The 21,438-nt window shown below is 40.9% G+C and overlaps 3 protein-coding genes across 3 annotated transcripts in view; 1 reads left to right on the top strand and 2 right to left on the bottom strand.

Annotated features, from left to right (window-relative positions):
* Positions 1 to 6: 6 nt before the first annotated feature.
* Positions 7 to 7,990, bottom strand: sgf29 (SAGA complex associated factor 29). The gene is made up of 9 exons (XM_028455173.1): positions 7,829 to 7,990; positions 7,143 to 7,216; positions 6,960 to 7,035; positions 5,748 to 5,820; positions 5,407 to 5,471; positions 5,212 to 5,341; positions 4,882 to 5,028; positions 711 to 746; positions 7 to 501 (listed from the first exon to the last, which is right to left on the bottom strand). The coding sequence occupies exons 2-9, from the start codon at positions 7,206 to 7,208 to the stop codon at positions 270 to 272; spliced, it is 825 nt and encodes a 274-aa protein (XP_028310974.1). The 5' UTR covers positions 7,209 to 7,216; positions 7,829 to 7,990; the 3' UTR covers positions 7 to 269.
* A 2,364-nt stretch (positions 7,991 to 10,354) lies between these two features.
* On the top strand, positions 10,355 to 11,222 carry nupr1b (nuclear protein 1b). Its single transcript, XM_028455709.1, has 3 exons — positions 10,355 to 10,514; positions 10,723 to 10,857; positions 10,933 to 11,222. Exons 1-2 carry the CDS (start codon positions 10,418 to 10,420, stop codon positions 10,848 to 10,850), a joined length of 225 nt encoding a protein of 74 aa, XP_028311510.1. The 5' UTR covers positions 10,355 to 10,417; the 3' UTR covers positions 10,851 to 10,857; positions 10,933 to 11,222.
* A 7,432-nt stretch (positions 11,223 to 18,654) lies between these two features.
* Positions 18,655 to 21,438, bottom strand: part of LOC114469059 (zinc finger protein 41 homolog) — a 4,200-nt gene continuing 1,416 nt past the window's right edge. The window contains exon 2 of the mRNA XM_028456307.1: positions 18,655 to 19,846. Coding sequence (XP_028312108.1) covers positions 19,083 to 19,846 — 764 coding nt within the window. The 3' untranslated portion in view covers positions 18,655 to 19,082. The remainder of the gene's footprint in view (positions 19,847 to 21,438) is intronic.

Here is a 21,438-nt window from a genome sequence, read left to right as displayed (position 1 = left end):
TGGCTAACGAGCACTTCTGACACCGCTATCATTACAGAATGTGGATGTTTATGTGCCGTAAAGAGTCGCGCGGTGCCAATGTCATCACATTTTGCGCGCGGGTCGAGTTGTGTGTGAGCATGCGTGGTCCTTCCAGCAGGACCATCGGACCGTTACCCCCCCGCGGTACAGTTCACACCTACGAAGGCCAGATAATGGCCCCCCCCCATGGTTTCACACATGTATAGAGCTGGTTAGGAACGGACCTGGTTGACAGTGTGAGTACACCCTTAGATACACAACACAGATACACAACACTTCACTACAGACACAGTGAAGCAGTGAGGGGCGGGGCTAACCCTGTGGGGTGGGGCATGGATCAGAGCCCTGTAGAAGCACGTGGTCTGAGGGTATAGAGCCAACACCAGCTGGTCTTTACTGAACAAAGCCTCAGGATCCGTTTCTGGGTTTGATTTCCACTGAGGAAGAGGAATGATCCGCCTTCTGCTCAGAGTGTGTCTCCTACACACACACACACACACACACACACACACACACACACACACACACACACACACACACACACACACACACACACACACACACACACACACACACACACACACACACACACACACACACACACACACACACACACACACACACACACACACACACACACACACAGTGCTCTGTGATGTCAATGGAATCTAGAATGTAGAAACACTTACTCTTTTCCTTCTTCATCGATGTCGTCCACTTCATACCTGAACAAAGAACATGTTTGGTTTGAATCAAAGGATGAAGGTTTTGATCCTTACTATATATATATATATATATATATATATATATATATATATATATATAGTAACCCTAACCCTACATGTATTTGTATTAAGCCGTTTTAGTACATGACGTTCAGTTCGGGTACAGGGTTGTGTACGGGTGAGTTCCCGGAACGAAACGGAAGTTGCGCGTGTTTACTTCTGCCTGCAGCTACATGTGCAGCCCGTGTACGTCATGGCTAATGCTAGCAAGAAACCAGAGCTGGAGGACCCTCCCCTGTCGCTAAAGTCTCCTGCTTAGGAACACTTCGGCTTCCAGAGGAAATACTGCAACGGAGAAAGACCAGTGGAGGGCAGTGTGCTGACATTGTTCAGCTGAGATCGGGTATGTTTCCAGGAACACGACGAACATGCTAAATCACTTGAAATGTCACCACCCGAGTGTGAATATCACTGTGAAGAAAATGTCCTCAGTGTAAACACAGCTGACTTCAGCATTTAAGCAGCCTCTGCCTAGTAATTCAGATCTGTTAAAAGCTGTGAGCTTATTTCTATAATATTTAATGTATTTTTTGTTTGAGAATATTACTACCAGGCAGCACTTTACAAGTATTGTACTTTTTTACTTTATTTTCATATTCTGTATAATGTTAAATACATTGTTGGTTTAGTAAAGTTTTAAATAAACAAGCAAATTTATGTTTTGCATTTTGTTCCATACTGTACCAAAAATGAACCGAACCGTGATTTGGGTTAGAGTTTTATATATATAAAAAAAACCTCTTCCTCACCCTCTGCGGGCGGTCTCTTTTTTCCTCCAAGCTTGTAAGAGCAACCAGACGCTTATCAAACCCAGCACCCTGAGACTGTACGCTAGCCGTAAGGAAGGAGGCCGAGGACTAGTGAGTGTGAGAGACACTATCCAGGATGAAACATCTAAGATCCATAAGTACATCAAGGACAAGGCTCCAACAGATGACGTGCTCAGTGAATGTCTCAGACAATGGGGAACAGAAGATGAGGTGCTGGAGGTTCCATCATGGGAGGACAAGCCCCTACATGGGATGTACCACCCAAACATAACTGAAGTGGTGGATATCAGGAAATGGTACCAATGTCTAGACAGAGCTGGACTAAAGGACAGCACAGAGACACTCATCATGGCTGCACAGGAGCAGGCCTTGAGCACCAGAGCGATAGAGGCCCAGATCTACCACACCAGACAAGACCCCAGGTGTAGACTGTGCAAAGAGGCCAATGAGACAATCCAGCACATAACTGCAGGGTGTAAGATGCTGGCAGGGAAAGCTTACATGGAGCTCCATAACCAAGTGACTGGTATAGTGTACAGGAACATCTGTGCAGAGTATGGGCTGGAAACCCCAAGGTCAAAGTGGGAAACACCTCCAAAGGTGGTAGAGAATGACCGAGCCAAGATCCTGTGGGACTTCCAGATACAGACGGACAGAATGGTAATGGAGAACCAACCAGACATTGTGGTGGTGGACAAAGAGCAGAGGAAAGCCGTTGTGGTTGTCATAGCAACACCGAGTGACTGCAACATCAGGAAAAAGGAACACGAGAAACTAGAGAAATACCAGGGGCTCAGAGAAGAGTTGGAGAAAACCTGGAGGGTGAAGACATCAGTGGTGCCCGTGGTCATTGGGGCACTCGGGGCAGTGACCCCCAAACTGGAGGAGTGGCTCCAGCAGATCCCAGGAAATACATCAGACATCTCAGTCCAGAAAAGTGCAGTTCTAGGAACAGCAAAGATACTGAAGAACCCTCAAGATCTCAGGCCTCTGGTAGAGGACCTGAGCTTGGAGGAGAAAAGAGAGAGGCCGCCCACGGAGGGTGAGGAAGAGATTTTTTTTTTATATATATATATTGTATGTACAGATGCTGGTCATATAATTAGAATATCATAAAAAAGTTGATTTATTTCAGTAATTCTAGTCAAAAACTGAAACTTGTATATTATATTAATTCATTACACACAGAGTGACTTATTTTAATGTTGATTATAACTGAAAACTACTGAAAATCCCAAATTCATTATCTCAGAAAATCAGAATATTACTAAGACTGATACAAAAACAAATTTATAGAAATGTTGACCAACTGAAAAGTATGAAGATGAAAAGTATGAAGATGAAAAGTATGAAGATGAAAAGTATGATCATCTATTCAATACTTAGTTGGTTTTGTCTGAATTACTGCAGTAATGGGCGTGGCATGGAGTGGATCAGTCTGTGGTACTGATCAGGTGTTATGAGAGCCCAGGTTGTTCTGATAGTGACCTTCAGCTCTTCTGCATTGTTGGGTCTGGTGTCTCATATCTTCCTCTTCACAATACCTCATAGATGTTCTATGAGGTGAAGGTCAGGTTAGTTTGATGACCAATCAAGAACAGGGATACCATGGTCCTTAAACCAGGTACTGGTAGCTTTAGCACTGTGTGCAGGTGTTAGGTCCTGAAGGAAAATGAAATGTGCATCTCCATAAAGTTGGTCAGCAGCAGGAAGCATGAAGTGCTCTAAAACTTCCTGGTAGACGTCTACGTTGACCTTGGACCTAAGGAACCACAGTGGACCAACACCAGCACATGACATGGCACCTCAAACCATCACTGACTGTGGAAACTTTACACTCCACCTCAAGCAACGTGGATTCTGTTCCTCTGCTCTCTTCCTCCAGACTCTGGGACCTTGTAAGTAAGTAAGTAGTTTATTTATGAAGCACTTTTTGCAGATAAAATCACAAAGTGCTGTACAGAGTTGTGGTAAAAGTACAAGTGCAACACAATAGAATAATAAAACAAGAGTGCATAAAAATCACAAGAACAGCAACATTAAAGGACGAATAAAAATTAAAATCCAGTAACTAAAAGTTTTTCTGTAAAGTGTAGTCTTCAGCAGTTTTTTTAAAAGTGTCCACACAGTTGAGCTCCCTGAGAGACTGGTACAGGTTATTCCAGAGTCTGGGAGCTACAGCCTGGAACACCAGGTCTCCTCTGGTTTTAAATTTAGTTTTTGGGGTCTTTAGGAGACCCTGACCTGAAGACCGAAGACATCGCCCTGATGAGTAGGGGCACAACAAGTCCGAGATATATTTATTGTTCCAAAGAACATGCTAAATGTCCTTTGATCAGAGAACATCACTTTGGACCACTCAGCAGCAGTCCAGTCCTTTTTGTCTTTAGCCCAGATGAGACGCTTCTGACGCTGTCTCTAGTTCAGTGTCTTGACACCAGGAATGCTACAGCTGAAACCATGTCTTACATACGTCTGTACGTGGTGGTTCTTCAAGCTCTGACTCCAGCTACAGTCACTCTTTGTGAATCTCCTCCACATGTTTGAATGGGTTTAGTTTCACAATCCTCTCCAGGGGGCGTGGCTATCACTATTGTTTGTAGACTTTTTTCTACCACATCTTTTCCTTCCCTTCACCTCTCTATGAATGTGTTTGGACTCTGTGAACATCCAGCCTCTTTAGCCATGACCTTTGTGTCTGGTCCTCCTTGTTCAATGTGTCAATGGTCGTCTTTTGGAAAACTGTCAGGTCAGCAGTTTTCTCCATGATTGTGTAGACCTACAGAACTAGACTGGAGAACATCTAAAGGTCTTTGTAGAACACCAGATGTCTTCAATATTAAACCTCTCTATAATATTCTAATTTTCTGAGATACTTAATTTAGGTTTTTCATTAGTTGTCAGTTATAATTATTAACATTAAAATAAATAAACACTTGAAATATATCAGTCTGCGTGTAATAGGGTTAGGGTTAAGTTTCACTTTTTGAATGGAATTACTGAAATAAATCAACTTTTTCATGATATTCTAATTATATGACCAACACCTGTATATAGTTCCTAACTGCACTAGTTAGAAATAATACATTTTGGTTTAATTTTTTTTCTTCTTTTTTCCTTTTGTTTCCTCAGGAGTTAAAAACTCATATTTTCAGAAAAACTTGATAAATGTTTATAAAAAAAAAAAAAAGATTTTTAAAAAATGTCTGTAGAAAACAGAATTTGGAAAAATAAAATTAATTTTATAGAAGCTTATGTGTGTGTTTGTGTGTTGTTGTTGTTGTGAGGATGTGTTGTTGACTCACTTGTTTGTGGCTGGGTTGTAGCTCACCACTTCAGCCAGAATCCACTGCTCGTCTCCATCCACAGCCTTTACACGAGCTGCTACTTTATCACCTTGTTTAACCACGTAGTCACTGGAGGAGGGCGTGGCCCCACACAGAGGGGGGGGGCTGGCCACACACACACACTATTAGGCTCCGCCTTGTTTAACCATGTAGTCACTGGTGGAGGGCATGGCCCCACACAGTGACCCCCCCCACACACACACACACTGTTAGGCTTCACCCTGTTTAACCACCTAGTCACTGTAGAAGGGTGTGGGCCCACACAGAGGGGGAGGGGACTAAACACACCTCTCTCCAGGCTTCCCGATCCACAGGGGGAGGGTCATGGCCGACTGCTGGAGGAGGGTCATCAGGACGCCCCTCCTCATGGTCTTCCTGGGGGGGTCGCTGTCACTGAAAACTCCCGCCATTTTAGCAGCTGAACAACAAACATATGATCAATGAAATGGATCAGAACCATCAAGCGTTGTATAGAACACAAACCGATCCTTCGTTCCTCCAACAAAGACTTGATCTCTGCAATTTTATCCAAAGCGTGACGTAGAATACTGGGGAGGAAATCAATAATATTACTAATCAATACTGATCAAGTCATTATTATAACTAATCAATACTGATCAGGTCATTATTGGGTCTTTGAGCACTGTAAAAGCGCTATACAAAAAGTGTATTACTATTATAACTAATCAATACTGATCAGGTCATTATTATAAATCATCAATACTGATCAGATCATTTATTAGTCATCAATACTGATTAGGTCATTATTATTAATCATCAATAGTGATCAGATAATTATTATTAATCAATAGCGATCAGATCACCTGCACTCAGCCTCAGCGTCTGCTTTAGCCGTGGTGTAGAGTCCTCTGAGTTTGGTTCGATAATATGGAGACGCTGTAGAATAACACACACACACGTTACACACTAGTACAGTGCCCGTCAGAAGTATGTATTCATATAGTGGGAGGAGCTTAAGTAGAGTTGTCAATTATGACCAAATGAGTGTGTTTTATAAGGTTGTATGTACATAGAGGTGTACATACTGTAGTGTTATAAAGGGTTATGTGTGGGTGTAAAATAAAATAGTGTGTGTGATTTATCTGGTTTAATTCTATGAGACATGAATATGATAAATGTGTTTGTTTGTTTTTTTAATTATTTTTACATTTTTTTGTTTAGTGTATTTTTCTGTAATGCATGTTTTTTGGAGTCATTATGTGTGTTTTTGTATCTTTCTGTTGTGTGTTTGTGCATTTTTTGAATCATTATTTTTTGTTGCATTGACGTGATTCTGGAATCATTTTATATTTTTGGTGTAGTTTTGTGCGTTTCTGTTGTCATTTTTTAGGGTTAGATGGAGTATTGAACGGGTTGAGTTAAAAACCGACTCCAGTGAAACAGTGCGTTAGTGAACAACTACACGGACAGTTGTTTGGTTTCATATGATCTATTCAGAGAGCTCCGTGTTTGAGACGCTAACGATAGCATGACAGGCACAGAGATGGAGACGGAGGAGGAAGTGGACTCTTTTTTTTTTTTTTTTTTTAGAGGAAGTGGACTCCGTGACCCGCGACTTAAAGGAAGTTTGGGATCACAGGGATAATTTTAAATACCCATGAAATAATAACTTAAATAACTTTTAGCATTATTAATATTGACTTTTTTTTTTAACCCAAACAAACTGCGACACAGTGACGTCATGAACCCGGAACCAGAAGTAGCGCGCTCAATATCGCACTCATTACCGAGAGGGCCGTAATCTTAAAATTAACGTTTTGAGCGTTTTGCTACACCAAATTACCCCAAAATAAAAGATACACACACTTGTGATATCTGGAACCCGTTGACTAAGTTTCTGGTTGAACTCATACTGCGTCGGGGAGATATTCACTCCACACACACACGCATGCACATAGACCTTTATTTCTTTTATAGATAGATGTTACACACAATACTCACATGTTAAATACAATAAACATGCTACACACGTTACACAATCCCAGTGACACGCAATAAATACGCAACACACTCACTCTTGTTCTCCGTCTGCATTCTCTCATGAGTTTTTTGGATGTTGAGCAGATTATGTTCACTCCGAGATCGTTCCTCCTGGAATAAACATTAACCTTTAGAACTACAATGAGAACAACTACACACACAGCTACCCCCCCCCCACACACACACACACACACACACACACACACACACACACACACCTGAGTTTGTTTGATGAGCTGATGAAGCTCCGTCAGTAGTTCTGCAATCTTTGTGTCAGCCGACATCTTTCAACCTTTAACACACACATTATATATAGATTATATAACATATGTAGATTATATTATTATATGTTACATAATGAAATAATGTATACACATTAAAACCTAACATATAAATAAAGGATATTTGGTTTATTCTAATGAGGTGAAGGGATGAGAACCTATGACATGACTCATCACTCACTGCTGTGAACAACCTACACCTAACCTGACAGGTATTGGAGAACCACACAGAAAGGACACAAGTGTCTGTGTCTCACAACAGCTTTGCTTACTGAACCGATATTTGCGGTTACCACGGCAACCTCAGACGCTAGCGCAAGTGGGTCATTAAGTAATACGGTCACCAATCAAACCGTAACCCCGGTGTCTGTGAACAAAGCCTCTAGTTTAAGGTATGAACACATGCGGTGATTATAACAGTTGATTAATTAATAGATAAACACAAGTTAATCATAAACTCACAGCTTCATTCTTAGATCACTCGCAGCTGCTAACGTTAGCCACAGGGCTGCTAACTGCTAACACACAGTGATCTAAGAAGCTAAACCACCAAAGAACAGTGTGAACTGTGTTTAATGTTGTTTTGTTAACATGTTCGTTTGTTAATCTGATAACGTGTTTACCTGTTAGTTTGTTTATCTCTGGGTTAGTTTTCTGATTCCGATGCTTGAGGCTCGATAGCATATGTCTCTGCTCTTCTTCTGTGGTGTTTGTGCACTGCCGCCCCCTTCCTCAAAGTGCGGTACTACTACTACTTCTTCTTCTTCTTCTTCTTCTTCTTCTTCTTCTTCTTCTTCTTCTTCTTCTTCTTCTTCTTCTTCTTCTTCTTCTTCTTCTTCTTCTTCTTCTTCTTCTTCTTCTTCTTCTTCTTCTTCTTCTTCTTCTTCTTCTTCTTCTTCTGGTAGCGCGCATTAATGTGGGCTTTACTGTCATCCACTGGATATATATATATATATATATATATATATATATATATATATATATATATATATATATATATATAACCCTATAATAATAAATAATAATAATAATATGTAATAATATAATATACGCATATATATCAACTCTCCTACTTTCAAATCACTCATGAAACACTCCTTTTTAAACGTTGTATGATTGTTGTGTAACTTCAATAAGGGTTAGGGTTTTTCAGGGTTACTAAATAATACATTAGGCAGATTAATCATCTGCACAATTTCAATCAATTTGTTTGTGTTGTTTACAACAAGGAGACATTTAAAGAAATTCTCTCTACATTAAAATATAATTAACTTATGTTCAACTGCTACTAAATATTCTCTATGGATGGATGTGATGTTAAACCGTCAACATGAGATTTACCATGTGAGAGTGAGAGCTGTGTCTCAGATATGGAAGGTTGTAAATTATGGGATGCATCATCAGTCGTGTTCCTTTGAAACAGGGGGGTGTTTGGGCCTTTTTAACACTAGACACCCTCATCAAAGGTGGCCAGCTACAGGGTTGTCAAGCCTGAGCTTGTGTCCCGTAACTGTTTCACTCTCTTCTATATATCTGCAGCTTTAGGCCACCTCACACTCAGTTTGTGCTCTTTGATCTTCTTTATCCCTTTGTTCTTTGATCTCTTCCTTTGGTGTTCTCTGTGGCATGGTCGAGTCCTGCATTGGCAATTCTCAACTTTATTTATAGTACTAACCTCTTCAGTGTGTTAACCCTAACCTTACACGTTAATCCTACATATTAACCCTACACAGCCTATCCGCAGACTAAGCAGCTGCTTAGGGCCCCCTGGCCACTTGCATGTTACTGGTACTGCTGTGCATTGTGCGCATCCAAACTGAAATTGCCTTCTACTCTTAAACATGTTCATAAATGATTCCTTACCCTTTTAGCACCAAAATAACATCTGTAATATTACGTGAATATCTGTAAAAGTCAGGTTTTTCTATTAACTCTGGCTGTTAGCATAGCTTCTCTTCTTCACTGCTAGAATAGCTGCATGCCAACTGACCACTGGGTTATCAGCGCCCTCTGCTGGTCGAAAAAATATCTGATGTAAATACAGTACACTGACTAAAATGGAATATCTATTATGAAATAACTAATAGCTTTCACATTTTTCATGTTGTAGGCTTGTCGATCACTAAAGCTTCTGAGTTTCCTGGTTTTACCCCTTTTTCCATGTTTGCGCTTTTTATTTATGTTAATTTATTTTACTTTTAAATGTGATCAGCAATGGGTTGTTTTGTTATTCACTAGTATTTAACTTAAGTGAAAGTCATTCATATTTATTTTGATTGTATTTTTTGTGTATGTATTTGTTAAAACCATATTTCAAGATTGTGCCTTTTCGTTTAAGTGCAGTTAATAAATGGCTTATAATAACACATAACAGTCATCATTTCAAAATTAAATTAATGTTAAAGTGTTAAGATAATAAATATTCTAAAGTTAAGAAAATACAGACAAGTAAGAATTTAAAAAATTAAAAACTGTATAAAAATGTTAAAGCAATTTGTTAAAATCAGAGAATCACGTAGTTGCACATGAATATAAAAGTCAGTTCATCAGAGACGTGAAAATAAACAGGTTTAATATAAAGTGAGTGAAAGCTTTGTGAAATGTGCAGCTGCTGATGACCTGACATAGAAAACAGGTGAGATAAAGAAAAGTAGGACACGAGGAGTCAGAGTCCACACACACACACACACACACACACACACACACACACACACACACACACACACACACACACACACACACACACACACACACACACACACATACGCGACTAAAGACTTCAAAAAGATTTAAACGTTAGGATCAGGTGATCAAGCTCAACTTTGGTCACACGATTCAAAAAAACTTGATTTTCATTTTTTGTTTTGGGAGGAAACTACCTCTAATTTCAATTGTAATTTTCAGTCATAAAATCAATTTTCAATTTTTTATTTATTTTCCTGAATGAAAAATCATCATCTGAACATTTTAGGGTCCCTTTATGTTTTCTTCTCTTTTCTCCCAGAATAATTTAGTTTGACTTCTTTCCATTTTTCCTCTGCATCTATTGGTTTGTTTGTGTTTATAGGAGATGAACCTGTGAAGGCTCAAAGGCACGTAGACAGTAACAACCCCTCCCAAACTGTTCTGTCTGATGCAACAAGAGGAGGAGCAACAGAATAAAACCAACTCAAACCACAGTCTTCACTTTATTTTCCAGACAAGAATCCAACATGAGTCATGTGGACGTGAAGAACATGAAGCCCAGCAGCTTCGAAGACGATTATTATGATGAATATGAATATTACAACCTCACGGACAAATACACGGGTGAGTCTGAGCTGATTGTTTCTAGTGCAATTAATAAACATTAAACATTAATCATTGGACAATTGAGTGTTGTTTGTTCTGTACTTCTTTTTGTTTGTTGACTGCCGAAATAAAATTCAAATTCAAATGCAACACGTTAAACATGTAAAAAACATTATTAATTAATCATTAAACACGTTAAACATTAAACACTCTAATGTGTGTGCAGAGGGCTCGGCCCGTAAAGGACGGACTAAGAAGGAAGCCAGTGACAACACCAACAGACCAAACCCTGGAGGCCACGAACGGAAGATTGTGGAGAAGTTCCAGAACAGTGAGAAGAAAGTCAAGGAGTAAAGCTGAGGTAAAGCTGCTGAATAAATAACACGTAGAATCAAACAGAAAAGGTTTAAAGTGACTCTTCTGTGTTTGGACTCAGGACTTCACGGACGGATCATCCCGGACACAGAACGAGGCCCCTGTAGTGGGCGGAGCTCTGACAGCTGCTCCCCCTGAGGGGAGAGCTCACCTGGCCACACCTCCTCCTGGACAGAGGACATTTGGTGGAGTTTTAGACGAAGGTTCAGATGAAGTCAAGTGTTTCATTTTGTTACCACTGAGTCAGTGGATGTTCAACTAATAATGAGTGTTGGAGGCTTCCTCTACAAATCCTTTCACAATAAAGGCTGAAATGTAAAGTTTAAATCAAGTATTAAAATATGAAGCATGTGTGTGCTCGCTGTGTGTTAATAACATCCCTCACTAAGAGTTAGTCATACCAGTATAATATACATATATATATGTAGTTGTATTGTGCCAGTGTGATATCTATCTATATTTATATATATATAGTTTTATTGTTCCAGAATTCTATCTATATATAGATCTAGATCACCAGAAAGCGGGGCGGGGTCCCACTGTGGGTCAGTTCAGCATGTGTTTGGGTCTTTAAACATTGACGACCACCTCATTTTTTCTCATGGTCTCTTTGTGGTGGAACCACTGCTCATAAACGCCACACGGGAAACTTTTCCTGCTGGATGGTCCATTACTGAACCTTCACTACCTACAAAACGTAATGTACAGCGACTTGTGTTGAGCAGCCAATATGAACACTCTATAGTCCTCTGAGAAACTTTGAATTAGAATATGATCTTATTAAGTTAAAACAAACATACATACTGCAGCTTTAGAATCAGAATCAGAATCAACTTTATTGACCAAGAATGTATGTTATACACACAAGGAATTTGACTTGAACTATGCTCTCTCTAATAGTGTAAACATTAAATAATAACAATCAACTAGAAAAAATAATAATAAATATAAACAGTAGTTAGACTAGAATGTGCAAAACCAAATAAAATAACAAGATAATAATGATAATGATAATAATAATAATAATAGTATAAAAATAAAAAAGAATAATAAAATATAATAATAAGATAATAGTGCAGTAGTGCATTGATGAGTAGTGCAGGAGAACATTTAAATTAAATTAAATATTATGTACATGAACATTCTCAGTGACAGGTTGATCCAGGGTTGTTATGTTAGTTCCAGGTTATTTCACAGAAACAGGTCTGACTCTCTATGACTGTTTAGTGTTGATCACAGTGACAGCCTGGGGGAACAGTGGCGTACAGTGATCTGTAGCGTCTGCCAGAGGGGAGGAGTTTAAACAGATTGTGTGCAGGGTGGGAGGGGTCTGCAGTGATGCTACCTGCCCGTTTCCTGACCCTGGACAGGTATAAGTCTTGGATGGAGGGCAGATCAACACCAATGATCTTTTCTACAGTCCTGATTATCCTTTGTAGTCTGTGTCTGTCTAGTTTGGTTGTAGATCTAAACCAGACAGTGATGGAGGTGCACAGAACAGACTGAATGATGGAGGTGTAGAACATTATCAGCAGCTCCTGGGGCAGGTTGAACTTCCTCAGCTGATGCAGGAAGTACTTCCTCTGCTGTGCCTTTTTCCTGGTTGTGTCTATGTGGGAGGTCCACTTCAGGTCCTGTGAGATTGTGGATCCCAGGAACCTGAAGGAGTCCATGGTAGACACTTTTCTATTCAAAATGGTAAGGGGGGAGAGTGGGGGGGGGGTTTCTTCTGAAGTCCACTGTCATCTCCACAGTCTTGAACAGGTTCAGTTCCAGATGGTTCTGACTGCACCAGAGATCCAGCTGTTCCACCTCCGTCTGAAGGAACAGCTGGCTCTTTAAGGCAGTCTTTGTGCTTAATATTGAGTCAATATTTAGAAAACCTCAAACCAATAAAGAGTCAGAACTTCAATAACCTGAAACTCTTTCTGCAGAAAAAACAACTTCTGTTTACTTTGATATTTAGTGTCACCTTAAATATAGCAAACCAACTGTAAATATCGAAGAAAAAAAGAGACCTTGGGATTCCAAATTTGAAGACAATCTGTTAAAATGATGAGAACAGGCCATTCATAAACATATCTTTAAATGAACAGATCCCCTGTCTAGACCAGGCACCAAACAAAGCATCTGTCAAGGGTGGGGTGAAAGCATGGTTTTTCGCAATAGGAGCAAGTAATGATAATTGACAGATCCCAAAATGTTGTCTAAACTGTTTCCATATCTTTAAAGAATGAATAACAACTGGGTTTGAAGTATAATTAATTATAGGCTCGAGGAATAGTAGAGACGAACATAACAAAGCTATTACAGGAGTCTTTCTCTAGAGTTAGCCAGGCAGGTACAGCCATCGTTTCGTCATTTGCCATCCAACAGGACATCATTTTAATATTCGCAGATCAATAATAGAACTGAAAATTTTGTAAACCAAGTCCTCCATGCTGTTTAGGTCTTTGTAATATAGCATTGCTGATACTGTGGTGAGCACTTGGAGACTGTTCTCTCACCCAAGGGGTTGATGCGTAGGAGGTGTGGTTTTACGCCCTATATAATGTGTTGGCGCGCTTTGTATCATTATTTGTGTGATTTTATTTATTTATTTATTTTTATTTATTCAGTTTATTTCCGACATGGTTACATTCACTTTTTTTTTTTGCATTTTTTTTTTTTTTTTGTACATGCCGAAAAAGGAGACGAGAGAAGCGGTTTGCTTATCCGGGTCCCGTCCCCTGTTTTACCATCGCAAATTTACATGGGTTTACATGTCTCTCTGGTCAAAACATTCTTGAGTTGTTGAACAGTCCTTTTTTGTGTATTCTCATCTGTGTTGTCCTCCTCCTCTCTATCTTTGTTCATGTTGGCCTTGTTCCCTGCCAGACGTTGTTAGCATTCCTCCAGTTCAAGAACAGTTCCTCTTTCGAAGGTGTTTGGAAGGTTTTTCCCTTTTCATCCATAATGTCACCTTGTTTTGTCTCTACATCAAGGGTAATCCAGCAGTGTTGTATTTTCCACTGTTAGATTTAACTTGTATAAACACATTATTATATCTTAGTTCATAAGCAAGGTAGTAATTTCATTGTATATAAAAAAAATCGTGTTTCTAACTGCACATATGACAATAAACACTTTGAATTTAAATTTAATGTAATCCTTAATCACCCCACCACCTAGCAATTGAAATGAATAAATGACAGACCTTTTTTACTCTTGGTTTCCACATTTAATTCGGTCTCCGTAAAATAATCACAGTCTGAGTTTTGTTTCCAGTGTTTATATAGATCTGGGTCCATATCCATGATTACCATCAGTAGTGTTGTTGTTTAGGTGGATCCTTCGTATTTTCCCAAATTGTTCATCGTTTTGATGAGAACTGGTTTTCCGTCCTCTTCTTCCAGGATGTAAATCCTGCAGTTTTTTGACCACGTCTTCACAATCTTTCCTTCTTTTTTTATTTGGCGTGCTTTCCATGCAATGCTTGCATTTTGTTTCGTCAGGTTTTCATTGATGTACACCTTCGTTCCCTTGAGTTTATTTCCTTGCTTGAGTATTTCTCCTTTGAATTTTATATTCGTGAAGGTGATGCTGCTGAACTGATTAAAAGCTGTCCTAACCTCCACCTGAGTCATTCCTTCCTTCATTGGTGACCCCGTGGCAAACATGTTCGAAGCAGGAGAAGGCAGTGTCTCTTCGTCAGCCATGTCGCCCCAACTATCACAGCCGGCCGGTTTCACCGCGTCTGTGAAGCTTCCAAAGTTCTGGCAGAGCGACCCGGCTGCGTGGTTCCAGCATGTCAAAGCGCTGTTCCACCTGCGAGGAATCACGGCGGACGACTCAAGGTACTTCTTGGTTGTCGCGGCTCTGGATCATCAGTCCACACGGCGCGTCATGCAGTTGCTGCGTGACCCGCCGCACCGTGGGAAATACTCGGCGCTCAAGCAGCTGCTGCTCCGGAGATTCAGCCTGTCTGCAGATCAGTTGCTTTCCCTGCCGGGATTGGCTTGGTGGTTGACTTGATGGACGGCATGATGTCGTTACTGGGATCGGATGATGGAGGCTTCCTTTTCCCGCACATTATCCTCCGTCAGCTTCCACCTCCAGTGTGCGCCGCCTTAGCCAACTCCCCAAGTTTGGCAGCTAGCGATTATCGAGGGTTGGCTGTAGAGGCCGATCGGGTCCTGCTGGCTATCAGACGTTTCTCCGTGGTTGGTGTGGCGTCGTAACACCTGCAGCAGAAGAATGTGGCTGAGAGCTCGACGGTGGTGGCTGGAGTGTCCGCCCGGAGACAGCGCAGAGGCTCCCTGTGTTTTGGCTCTAAGGCACGGTGCTGCAAGCCTCAGTGCGCTTTTGAAGTGCAGGGAAATGCCAAAGCCACTACTCAGTAGCAGCTGTGGGTGTTGGCGAGCAAGAGGAGCTGCTGTTCATGGAGGATTCCTGTTCTGGGAAATGGTTCTTGGTAAACTCCGGTTTACAGAAGAGCCCTCTTCCCCCAGCAAAGTCGGACCTGTCATCACGGAGCAGCGGGCTGTTGCTGAGTGCAACGAACGGATCCTCTATTCAGACGAATGGCATCAGACTGTTTTTTTTCATGGGCGCAGTTTTAAATGGGATTTTGTTATTACTTCCATTACAGTTCCCATCATACTGTAGGTGCAGATTTTGTGTGTGCAAATGGGATAGGGTTAGGGTTTTAGTAGATGTTGCTAACTGGGGGATTTGGGCCGTTAACACATGCTAATTTCTCTGCATCCGGTGGTGTTTATCAGCATTTATTGGCGGGTTTTCCATCATTGTCCCGCTTTTTATACTGCGATTACGAAGCATGGTGTGGAACATTTTATACCCACCACGGGCCCGCTGGTTTTTGCACACGCACATCGCCTCGATGCCATGAAATTCGCGATGGCAAAAGAGGAGTTTTCCACTATGGAGCGTCTGGGGATCGTCCGGCGCTCCAACAGCCCATGGGCTTCTCCGCTTCACATGGTGCCCAAAGCTGATAGGTCATGGCGTCCGTGCGGTTATTTTCGTCGCTTAAATAACATCACCGCACATGACCGCTATCCATTGCGCACTGGCGGGCGCAATGGTTTTTTCGAAGGTCGACCTGGTGCGCGGTTATCATCAGGTTCCTGTGCGTGCAGAGGATGTTCCTAACACCGCGGTGATTACTCTGTTTGGCCTCTTTGAGTTTTTGCGCATGCCTTTCGGCCTCAAGGGGGCAGCGCAAACCTTTCAGAGGTTGATGGACTCAGTGTTGCGCGACCTTAGGTTTATGTTTGTCTATTTAGACGATATCCTGGTGGCCAGCCCGTCGGTGGAGGATCATCTGTCGCACCTAAAGCTGGTTTTTCAGCACCTCGACGAACATGGCCTGATTGCTAACCTGACTAAGTACCGGTGATCAATTTTTGGGCCATCATATTTCGTCTCAGGGCGCGGTTCCTTTGCCGTCCAAAGTGCAGGCTGTGGCAGATTTTCCCCATCCGGTTTTGGTTAAGTCCCTGCAGGAGTTTGTGGGATTGATGAATTTTTACAATCGTTTCCTGCCCAATGCGGCCCACCTCCTACAACCACTCTATGGGGCCCTGAAAATGGAGGCAGCCAGGGACTTGGAGGATTGGACCCCTAAGTGGGTCCTAGCTTTTGACCGGGCTAAAGCTGCTCTGGCAGTTGCAGCACTTCTGGCGCACCCCTCGCCCACCGCACCTCTTGTATAAATGTTACGTAAAAACATGCACATATGTGGTGTAGTAAATCGGTGTAATGAATCTACTGGTGCCCCTCATTTCTTATGATCCAATTCTGTGTGTGTTGACGGCTGCTGTTGGCAGTATTTATAACGTGCAAAATATTTTTTTTACTACCCTAAAAAGAAGGTGTTTTTTTGTAGTAAAAGTATCAAATGGTAGAAGTTCTAACATCTGTTGTTCCTCACAGTTAATAGCCAGTCACCAGTTTATTTAGATACTATTTGGACCGTAACACCGCAAAACAAAACTACAGCGTGAGCAGCTTTTTACTAAAACATCCACAGACTGAATGAAAACATGAGCAGGACCAGAAAACTGCTCAAATAAATCCTAAACAATTCTATTGTGTGAGGAGACCTGGTCCAGGACCTGGGAAACGAGGTGCAGTGGACTTCAGTTCTCGCTCTAATTTCTCCATAAATATCGCAAAAACAGAACTTAAAAAAAAAAAAATGCTGTTTATCTGGTTTTTCTTTTTTCTCTTTTGGTTTTAAATCAGAAAAACAAAACAACCACACTGTTTGTTAATTTGATTTGATTTTAAAACGGAATAACCAAAGAACGAAGGGTACACGGATTCCTAATGCTATATAAACACAGCCACAAAAACAAAGTTAGCTCGCTAACATACTTTATGAAGTGGTCGCTACAGCATCAGCAGACTCTGCTCCTCCTGACCACAGACGTAGGTTTAAAATCCACTTTTTACGGCGTTGTTCTGTGAGCTTTTTACATTTCTCACCCTTGTGAACAACAATCTTTGGTTCTCTATAAAATCTATTTTCCTTTTCTCAGTTAGAACGATTATCCATAAACTACACAAAATATGGACATTTTGATGATTTCAGACGTCATATTATCAGGTTTCCTGCTCTCCATCTCAATTTAGCACTCTCGCTTTGTCGTGATGCAGCAATGTGAGTGACGGCACGCGAATCAACAGAGCAGGCCATAGACATATACACATTACAACAACTCTAGGGGACGTTCAATAGCACAAACGTTAAACAATTAGACCACAGTATATTATATCTATAGAGCAGACTCCTGTACGCTGTCAGTGAATGGACAGTCAGTTGATAGCCAATCAGATATCTTTGATTAATAAAAAGCTCCTCTGTAGTGGCCGTGAAGAATGTGTGTGTGGGGGTGCACTGCCCGCGAATGCCCCCCATGATGCCGACACTGGGTGGGTTGGGGAACCTTTTTAGTTGTGAAGGTGTGTTTTCAGGAAGGATCAATAAGTTCAAACTATTTAAATGAACACTTTGTCTGATCCTCCGCTGGTCTCCCGTGTCCTTTGAATATGTTCTACTCATAATTTTATTGTGGGTCGTAACAACAGAAAAGAAACATCAGGTCTGTGGGACGCCCACAACCAGCTTCAGGATTGAAGGTCCAGTTAAAGAAGCGTCACATGTGGAGGTTCGTCCAATGAATGAAGCTGCTGGGGTCTGGGGACCACCACCTGCTGGGGTCTGGGGACCACCACCTGCTGGGGTCTGGGGACCACCACCTGCTTCAGCTCTTTCAAACTCACATTTCTCCTAATTATTCTAGAGATGTTGAAAGTACACACTGTCTTTGTTTGATTGGAAATAAATAAATGTGAACATTTATCAAAGTATCATGTTTACTGCACTGAAAATAAACTAAACTGTGTCTGTGGGAAAATAATATAACAAACACAAAATTAGTATCAATTTACAGTAAATGTGTGTAAAGCACAATAATGTACAATAGTGCAATGATTTGACTTTGTGTCCATGTAAATAATCATTAAAAAATGATCGATACTTCAGACTTGCAGTGTATAGTAAGTTCAGTTTATTATAATATATTTATTATACTATATATACATTATTCTGTAATGTAGGAAATAAAAAAAATCCACTAAAGCAGATATTAGGAGATATGTTATCAATAAAATATATTTTACATATGGTTAATTATTTCATAGAAAAGCCGTAAAATGTCAAACTTTCTCTGTTTGAGGAAAAACAAAGCAAGAGTTAGTCTGACATGATGATGACATTATATGTAAACCCTGATTGGCTGAAAGCTACAAAATGGCCACGCCCACATTATAAAGGGAGATTTTGTGTTTGAGGCAAAAAGTTGATCTAAAGACTTCTTATACACATTAGTAACAGTTTTAGATCTAATCTAATGTAATCTAGCTCAGTCAGCTCTAATGAGTGAACAGAATAAAACGTGCAGGACTGCAGCCCTCAAGGACCAGTGATGCATCATTAAATAAATCAGTGCATTTTAAACCACTAGTTTATCTTTGATGGATATTAATAATATATTTACAGAATAAAGACAAGCAGTGATTGATCCTAATAATCATTCATTCACCATCTGAACGTTAATTCCTGTTTCAGATGTTTGAAGTGGACCCTCGTGATCCAAACTAAAGCCACAATAATCACACTCTGCTCCTATCTTCTACATAAGGTCAGAGGCCTTTGACAGGCCGTAGCTTCACTCTCTGAGGACCCGGGTCATCCGTCCCACAGCACCTAGTTCTCCTCAGGTGTGTCCTTAGTCCACTGGAGCAACTGAACGTGCGTCCGCACTGAGGACAGCCGTGTGGACGCTGATGCAAGTGTGTGCGTTTGTGTTTCTTCATGGTGTCTCCGTCGCTGAACGTCCGTCCACACTGAGGGCAGCCGTACGGACGCTCGCCTGTGTGGATTCGGAGGTGGCGCCGCAGGTTTCCTCTCTGACTGAAGCTCTTGGAGCAGAAGGTGCACGGGTGAGGACGCTCTCCGGTGTGCGTGCGCATATGGCGTCTCAGGTCAGCTGACTGACAGAAGGACTTACTGCAGCGCTCGCAGGCATAGGGCTTCCTCCTCTGGTCTGTCTGACGGGGGACGCCATCACCGAGGGGCAGCTTGAGGAGGAAACCATGGTCATCTCCATGGTCACACCTCTGAGCCTCAGAGGGCCCTGAAGACATCACCATCCTGGGACTCAAACCCACAATGTCCTCATGACTGTTCAACCGATCCAACGCCGTCTCCTCGTCTTCAGCTTTGATCGCAGGGACCGACAAATGGATGGAGGATGAGGTTAGAACGAGAGGAGGTGGAGCTTCTCCTGAGTCCTCTAATGCTGTGCTGCTCTGGACCGGGAACTGGATCTGAGGCTTCAGGATCTGCTGCTGGACTGGAGGCATCTGAGGAGGGTTCAGGGAGCCACTACTGGACCTGATGGACCCTAAGAGACAGGTGCAAGTCAGAGGAACAACTACAGACCATGACATCATCAACATGTCACTAAGAGAAGACATCAACAGAAGACAGGATGGATCTGATCTACATCACACTGGCTCAATTACAATGTCCACTCACTCCTTAAACCCTGAGCCTTCACTGATTCACTGACAGAACCAGTTACTACTGATACTATTGGACTAATTTACCATCACATTATTGGTTTTGTTAAAAGTTCAGTAGGATGCTAAATTTCCCAAACTAATATACATACACACACAAAAGAAATTTAAAAGCAAGGCCACTTTCACAGGTCACTGTCACATTAGCATGTAAGGCTAATACAAAAACTTTAACTATCCAAAATGTATTTATAATTACAAATCTACAATTACAGTATTTTAAGCATACATGCACACATTTACACATTTTTCTTGGTTTCTTTTAAAACACTAAATACTGAGACACATCTTTACGTAAACAGTTAATATAATCTCTGTATCACGTAGGAGAGACAAAGACACAAAAAGTGATATAAACCATTAGGGATGTAACGATTAATCGTAAGGCAGTTAAAAATCGATTCATAGGTACCACGGTTCACATCGATGCGCTGAAAATTGAATCGCAGTACTTTTTTTAAACAGCAGAGGGTGCTATATATCCTTCTCGTCTAAAAGTGTAGTCGGCGGGCGGAATCTGCTACTACTTTCTTTCTGGCCGCCTTCTACTCTTAAACATGTTCATAAATGATTCTTTGCCCCTTTAGCACTGAAAGAATATCTGTAATATTACGTGAATATCAGTAAAAGTCACGTTTTTCTATTAGCTCTGTCTGCTAGCATAGCATCTCTTCTTCACTGCAAGGATAACTGCATGCCAACCGACCACTGGGTTACCAGCGCCCTCTGCTGGTCCAAACAAATATCTGATGTAAATACAGTGCAGACTGTTTTTTTTTTTTTTTTTAAAGTCCAATTCTTAAGGCACAAAATATATTTTCAGTTGCACTTTTAAAAAGAAAATTAGTTTTGCATTGTTTACTATAGAAGCAGAATTTAAATTAATAGGCTTCTTCTTCATTTGTATTATTCCTTTATTTATTTCATTCAAGATTTATTCTTAGTTAAATTGCATTGTTTTGAAGAGTTTTTCAAGGGATTCTTTTGACAATGAAAAATAAAAGGAAAATAATACAGTATTTTCTAGTTTTTTTTCTTCAAAAAAATAAAGGAATATTTGTCTGCAGTCCCATTTTGCAAAATAAATCGTGAGAGAATCGTATCGTGAACCCAGTATCGTGAATCGAATCGTATCGGGAGTTGCGTGAATCGTTGCATCCCTATAAACCATATATCAGGACACTTATGGAAAGGGAACAAGAGTAAGTCACCAGAAGTTTCCTCAGTGGGACAACCTTGAGCCCTCAGAATTTAGTGGGAGCATCAAAGTCAGTGAGTGTGAACATTGGGATTGGACCAAAGATCTGATAAAGATTGATCTTCACATAGAATGATCATAATATAATAATATTAATAATATATATCCTTTAAAAATTAAGTACATTAGGTGGTGATAGGCATATGCATGAAGAAT

This window comes from Gouania willdenowi, chromosome 8 (genome assembly GCF_900634775.1).
Source record: "Gouania willdenowi chromosome 8, fGouWil2.1, whole genome shotgun sequence".
Classification (NCBI taxonomy): domain Eukaryota; kingdom Metazoa; phylum Chordata; class Actinopteri; order Blenniiformes; family Gobiesocidae; genus Gouania; species Gouania willdenowi.
Note: the sequence above shows the minus strand (reverse complement) of the source record. Positions and strands in the feature narration are given on the sequence as shown.

What these genes read in the sequence shown, in the direction of transcription:
- sgf29 (XM_028455173.1), bottom strand. Translation starts at nt 7,208, where the DNA reads ATGTCGGCTGACACAAAGATTGCAGAACTACTGACGGAGCTTCATCAG. An exon ending in ATCGGGAAGCCTGGAGAGAG is followed by an intron (nt 5,029 to 5,211) that starts GTGTGTTTAGTC and finishes GTGTGTGGCCAG; the next exon opens with CCCCCCCCCTCTGTGTGGGG. An exon ending in TACAACCCAGCCACAAACAA is followed by an intron (nt 747 to 4,881) that starts GTGAGTCAACAA and finishes TTCTTTGTTCAG; the next exon opens with GTATGAAGTGGACGACATCG.
- nupr1b (XM_028455709.1), top strand. Translation starts at nt 10,418, where the DNA reads ATGAGTCATGTGGACGTGAAGAACATGAAGCCCAGCAGCTTCGAAGAC. An exon ending in CCTCACGGACAAATACACGG is followed by an intron (nt 10,515 to 10,722) that starts GTGAGTCTGAGC and finishes ATGTGTGTGCAG; the next exon opens with AGGGCTCGGCCCGTAAAGGA.